Source organism: Ziziphus jujuba, chromosome 5 (assembly GCF_031755915.1).
Source record: "Ziziphus jujuba cultivar Dongzao chromosome 5, ASM3175591v1".
Classification (NCBI taxonomy): domain Eukaryota; kingdom Viridiplantae; phylum Streptophyta; class Magnoliopsida; order Rosales; family Rhamnaceae; genus Ziziphus; species Ziziphus jujuba.
The window spans coordinates 3,193,130-3,196,251 of record NC_083383.1 but is presented as its reverse complement, the minus strand read 5'-3'; the positions used below and the strand labels follow the sequence as shown (position 1 = coordinate 3,196,251).

Below are 3,122 nucleotides of genomic sequence, written 5' to 3'. Positions count from 1 at the left end.
ATCCCTTACAAAAAATAATCACCAAAATTAAAACCCCAAAATTTCTAGTGGCCGACAACATGTTCCTCCCGGCACATGCCAACTTAGAACCCCTTTCCAAAGGATCCTGCTGATCTCTTAATCCTCTTTTCTTTCACCCAATTTTCGATTTTTTTTTTTTTTTCCGCCAGAATTCAATATGTACAGTTCTGCACCTGTTTGCCATGTTAAAAATTTGCATACAATTGACATAAAAGATGATATATAATAATCAATGAAAAATTTCATCTTTATTCTAATGACATGCTAAATTGCGTACAACAAAATTATTATTGGGTTTTTCTTTTCGCCATTTTCACATAAGAAAATACAACAGGATGTTATATACTGCTGGAGATTGGAAACTCTTCGTTGCTATGTTAAATGTTCTTGATACTTCCTCCGGATAAAATGCCAACCATCTCTACTGCCAAGCTTTCCATACCCATCATCCTGGAGCCCTATGAATTAGAATGGTTTGGAAATGCAGAGATGGTAGGCAATTTAACTAACAAGACATCGAAAGAACGAACATATGTATATTATTAAACAAGAGTAGACTTTTGGGTGCATAACAGAAAGAAAAAATAATAATAATAATAAGGAACCAATAAAAGTAGAGCTAGCGAGGGATGCTAAGAAAATCTGCACTTGTTGTATGGAGAAGCTGGTCCTGAATAGCTCTGCTTTTCTTCGACAGAGGCTCCGGCGAGGATGACACCGATGATGCCACGGCCCACGAGTCGTTCGAGCTATCAGAGCTGAATGACACATCCATTACGCCGTTTGGGCTACCTGGCTCTGAACCAAACTTGCGCTTGTTCGATTGATTGCCAAGTTTTACCGATGTCAATTCCAATACAAGCTTACAACAATCCTCCACCTTCTCCTGTTTTGAGTACGATTATTAGATTTCCAGATGGATTCTTAGAATATAATAAAGATTAGTCCTTGGAGATTCACACAACTAAATGTCAAGGATTAAAAAAAAAAAAACACCAACCTTTTCGATTCCGAGAATACCCAATAGCTGGTTTTGGTATTCGAATAGAAGACAGGGCTCTACACTATTGACAACATGCAACATTGTAGCAGTAGCCACTACAGATGGAAGAAAAGGCAGAAACCTGGAATCTGCAGATGAGAAAACACAGAAAAAAAAACCCAAGGACGTGAGAAATTAATTTGAACCTCTAATTAATCATACGCAAAAAGGAATCTAAGCTAATTCTATCATCATTAGGAAGGAGATTTAAAAGGATGAGTTTGAGTAATTACCTGAAATGACAGAGAGAATAATGCGCTCACACCTCCTGAGAAATTCCCAAGAGAGATGGTCCTTCAAGCCTAGCCTCCTTGTAATGTAATCGAGGAATGAAAGTGGGGTTACAGGATTCATCTGCCACTCCAGGGTGGAAAGCACCAAAAGCTCCATCCGCTTAATGGTTTTTGCTTCGAAGACATACTTGCTCTCCTCCACCTAATCAAAATCAAAATCCCCAATGATTTAGCAAACAATAGACAGAGACTAATTTTCTAAGACATGAACAAGATTTTAATAATCAGATTAGACATACCTGTAGGTCTAATAGAAGAGGCACCTGGGTCTCCTCCATCTTTGCAGCGAGAGAGAGACAAGCCACCGCAGTGAGCTGCATCATCCATGGCTTTTCTTTCTGAAAGTGAACGCTGACTAGGAACCTATCAAGATAATCGACGGCAAGAACTGCGGTGAGAGCAGAGAAAGAGTAGTGGGCAATGACCTTCAGCATCCACCCCACGGCTTCTCTGCGAGCCTCAACCAGAGATGGATCGGTCTGGAGGGTTCTGTGCATCGGCTCATTTTGTCCTTCTTTAGATAGCAGAGAGATTAGCTCCTCATTTTCCCAAAACAAGTCCTGCTCTACCAACATTAGAGACTGAGAGTTTGTCTTATATGTATTAGTACTAGTGTAATAACTCTCATCAACTTCCTCTTCTTCATCTTGGAAAGAATCCCCCCTCACTACTTCTTCTTCCTCCAAATGCTCTTCTGAGCAATAGAGAGCCTCCAAAAGAAATGCAGGGTTATGGTGTGTCTCCGATTCTTGCTGATGATGATGACGTTCTGATTGTTGTTGATGAGACATCTTCCTCTGAGAAGAAGAGGTTTCGGTATGAGTTCATTATAGGCCAAAGAGGACGATGATGCAGAAGAGAGAAAACTGAGGCATCTCTCTGTTTTCTATCTAAGGAAACGAAATGACAACAAGGAGGAGAGGGAGTGAGCATAAGCCAAAGGATGAGTTTTTATTGTGGGTTTTCCCACTGCCACTGGTGATTTTTATTATTATTTTTTTTTTCCCTTCTTTTTTTAATTTTTATTGGGGAGTGTCTCTTACCTAAAACCCCACAAGACATGAATCATGGCCCATGCAGCCCAGTAAGTTGACACGTGACATTCGTAACTTAAATGATAGTAAAGGGGCCCACACATGTTGGACCCAGTGGCTATTAATTAGTTGCAGAAGAGAAAGTCGTGGATATGATGAACCGTTGGATTGGAGAACCATGATACATCTGCATACGATTTCCCCAGGAATAAAGAATGTTAAGACGGAGAACACGTATGAGTGCACCAGACAAGAGCTTGATCTTCCGCTGCATTAAATATTTAAAATATTTATATATATTTTATTTTTTTTTGGCGGTTTTGTTTTGTTTGGTAAAGACCATGACATTATAATTTATATACAAAATAAAAACACTACACTTGCACTGGGGCTGGGCTAGACTACTCTGTTGTCGTTTCAGAGAGTGGGGAGTGAGTATTAATGAATTTATGCAGGAAAGAGAGCACCCTGCTCACACTTGCACACACACACACACACACACACATACACCCACACATGAAAACAACCTCTTTCACCCATTTGTTCGTTTTAGACATACACTAGTTCATTTCACATTCAATATGTGAAATATATATATATATATATATATACGGTTTACATTATACATTTAGCCGTTTTCATGTGTGGAACGCAACATGCGACTAAATTTATATCATCTGTTCATCTTATACCATGTCGACTATGTAATATATTTATATATGTACAAAATTA

The 3,122-nt window shown here is 39.0% G+C and overlaps 1 protein-coding gene across 1 annotated transcript; it reads right to left on the bottom strand.

The window, feature by feature from the left end:
• Positions 1 to 537: 537 nt before the first annotated feature.
• On the bottom strand, positions 538 to 2,305 carry LOC107419965 (cyclin-D3-1). Its single transcript, XM_016028810.4, has 4 exons — positions 1,596 to 2,305; positions 1,297 to 1,498; positions 1,022 to 1,152; positions 538 to 907 (listed from the first exon to the last, which is right to left on the bottom strand). Exons 1-4 carry the CDS (start codon positions 2,145 to 2,147, stop codon positions 641 to 643), a joined length of 1,152 nt encoding a protein of 383 aa, XP_015884296.3. The 5' UTR covers positions 2,148 to 2,305; the 3' UTR covers positions 538 to 640.
• Positions 2,306 to 3,122: the final 817 nt, after the last annotated feature.

What these genes read in the sequence shown, in the direction of transcription:
- LOC107419965 (XM_016028810.4), bottom strand. Translation starts at nt 2,147, where the DNA reads ATGTCTCATCAACAACAATCAGAACGTCATCATCATCAGCAAGAATCG. An exon ending in CTCTTCTATTAGACCTACAG is followed by an intron (nt 1,499 to 1,595) that starts GTATGTCTAATC and finishes GATTTTGATTAG; the next exon opens with GTGGAGGAGAGCAAGTATGT. An exon ending in TATTCTCTCTGTCATTTCAG is followed by an intron (nt 1,153 to 1,296) that starts GTAATTACTCAA and finishes TCTCATCTGCAG; the next exon opens with ATTCCAGGTTTCTGCCTTTT.